Source organism: Urocitellus parryii, chromosome 4 (genome assembly GCF_045843805.1).
Source record: "Urocitellus parryii isolate mUroPar1 chromosome 4, mUroPar1.hap1, whole genome shotgun sequence".
Taxonomy (NCBI): domain Eukaryota; kingdom Metazoa; phylum Chordata; class Mammalia; order Rodentia; family Sciuridae; genus Urocitellus; species Urocitellus parryii.
The window spans coordinates 50616124-50618515 of record NC_135534.1 but is presented as its reverse complement, the minus strand read 5'-3'; the positions used below and the strand labels follow the sequence as shown (position 1 = coordinate 50618515).

Genomic DNA, 2392 nt, shown 5'->3' with positions numbered 1-2392 from the left:
GAGGAGGCAGTGGGTGGACAAGCAGAGCTAATACCTTGTAGAGGTGCGAAGAGGTCCAGAGTTCTTCCTTGCACCCGCTCGCGAAAGAGCTGCAAGTTGGACTTAGGACGCCAACAACTCCAGCGAGGGACAGACTCGCGCGGCAAGGCTGGGAGGGGCGAGTCTGGGCGCCGCGCCTCGGGTGCTCCGGGCGGGCGGGAGCTCTGGGCGCTGGGGCGGGAAGGGGTGGAGCCACATGGGGAGGAGCAAAACCCGGAGGCCTCGGGCACGGTGGGCAGAGCCAGAGCTGCAGAAACCAGAACCCCGGCGCGCGGCCTCTGGAACGCTGGCCGTCTGGACCGAGCACAGCATCCCAGCCCGCGCCGCCGGAGCCTGCCTTCGGTGCGCAACCAGGGAGAAGGGCCGGCGCCGCTGGAGACCGGGATCACAGATTCTTCTTTAATCTCAGAGCTGCGGGCAGTTGGTGCTGCCCCTACCGCCCCACCAGGGCCGGCTAAATCTGCAGTTTGTGTCCCGTTTGCACTATGGATCCTTCGGAAAAGAAGATATCGGTGTGGATCTGCCAGGAGGAGAAGCTGGTGTCCGGTCTCTCCCGCCGCACCACTTGCTCGGATGTGGTGCGGGTTCTGTTGGAGGACGGCTGCCGGCGAAGACGGAGGCAGCGGCGGGGCCAGCGAAGGGGGATGGCCGGAGACCCTCAAGGCCCAGGGGAACTGCCAGAACCCCCGGATGAAAACGACGACGACGACGATGAGGCGCTGTCCCAGGGCATGCTGTGCGGGCCCCCGCAGTGCTATTGCATCGTGGAGAAGTGGCGTGGCTTTGAGCGCATCCTGCCCAACAAGACGCGCATCTTGCGCCTCTTATCCGCCTGGGGCGACGAGCAAGAAAACGTGCGCTTCGTGTTAGTTCGCAGCGAGGCGTCGCTCCCCAACGCAGGTCCGCGCAGTGCGGAGGCGCGGGTAGTGCTCAGCCGCGAGCGCCCTTGCTTGGCCCGGGGAGCCCCGGCGCGGCCCAGCCTGGCCATGACCCAGGAGAAGCAGCGGCGGGTGGTGCGCAAGGCCTTCCGCAAGCTGGCCAAGCTCAACCGGCGGCGCCAGCAGCAGCCGCCGCCTTCTCCCTGTTCGTCCACTTCATCGTCCACTGCCTCGTCTTGTTCGTCGCCGCCGCAGGCCCATGAGAGTGCGTCTGTGGAGCGCATGGAGACGCTGGTGCATCTGGTGCTCTCCCAGGACCACACCATCCGCCAGCAGGTGCAACGGCTTCTGGAGCTGGACCGAGAAATCGACCGCTACGAAGCCAAGGTGCATCTTGACCGTATGCGACGGCATGGGGTGAACTACGTGCAAGACACTTACTTGGTGGGGGCAGGGATAGAACTCGATGGGCCCATCCCGGGCGAGGAGCCCGAGAAGGTAGCGGTAGCGGAGGAGGTATCAGCGGCGCCCCTGGACGGTGAGGCTCAGGCGGCAGCGCTGGAGGAGCTGGCCCGGCGCTGTGACGAACTGCTGCAGCTGCAGGAGCAGCGAACCCAGCAGGAGGAGTTGCTGGAGCGACTCTCCACCGAGATTCAGGAGGAATTGAACCAGAGATGGATGCGGCGGCGCAGGGAAGAACTGGCGGTGCGAGAGGAGCCCCCGGAGCCCGACGGCGGCCCGGACGGCGAGCTGCTGCTGGAGCAGGAGCGGGTCAGGACGCAACTCAGCACCAGCCTTTACATTGGGCTCAGGCTCAACACGGACCTGGAAGCCGTCAAGGCGGACTTGGATTACAGCCAGCAGCAGCGGGACAGCAAGGAGCGTGAGCTGCAGGGCCTTCTCCAGACTTTGAACACTTTGGAGCTCACCATAGTGCAGGAGGAGGCTTCTGGCCCCAGCGAACCCACGCGGGAACCCCAGCCTCAGGCCTGCGCCGAGATGTGGGTGGACCAGGCTCGTGGACTGGCCAAGAGCTGTCCTGGTAACGACGAGGACTCGGATACTGGACTGAGCTCTATGCACAGCCAGGACTCGGATTCTGTGCCTGTGTGCGAATCCCTGGTGTAGGAGAAGCAGGGAGGGAGCCGGAGACGGAAATGTCTCCCTTTCTTGCAGCAGGCATTGGACCCGCCAGCTCAGGGACCCCAAATCAGGCTGGGGTGAGCCCGGAGCTGCTGCCTGGCCTCAGATCTCCAACCGGATCGGGGAAGGGTTGGGGATGCCTGCTGGGCACTGGCTCTTCTCTGGTTACTGGGTGAGTGTGGAGGAGGGTGAAGGAGAAGGAAGCCTGGTCTGTGTTCCAAGTTCTTTTAAGAGAAAGAGGTAGTGAGGCGGTGGAAACCCCCTATATTGGAAAACTAATATAGCACTTCTCAGTCTAGGGATGCAACCTCTTCCTTCTCCATCACCCTGGG

The 2392-nt window shown here is 63.9% G+C and overlaps 1 protein-coding gene across 1 annotated transcript; it reads left to right on the top strand.

The window, feature by feature from the left end:
* The first annotated feature begins 524 nt into the window (after positions 1–524).
* On the top strand, positions 525–2045 carry Rassf10 (Ras association domain family member 10). The gene has a single exon (XM_026395859.1). It carries the CDS (start codon positions 525–527, stop codon positions 2043–2045), a length of 1521 nt encoding a protein of 506 aa, XP_026251644.1.
* Positions 2046–2392: the final 347 nt, after the last annotated feature.

What these genes read in the sequence shown, in the direction of transcription:
- Rassf10 (XM_026395859.1), top strand. Translation starts at nt 525, where the DNA reads ATGGATCCTTCGGAAAAGAAGATATCGGTGTGGATCTGCCAGGAGGAG.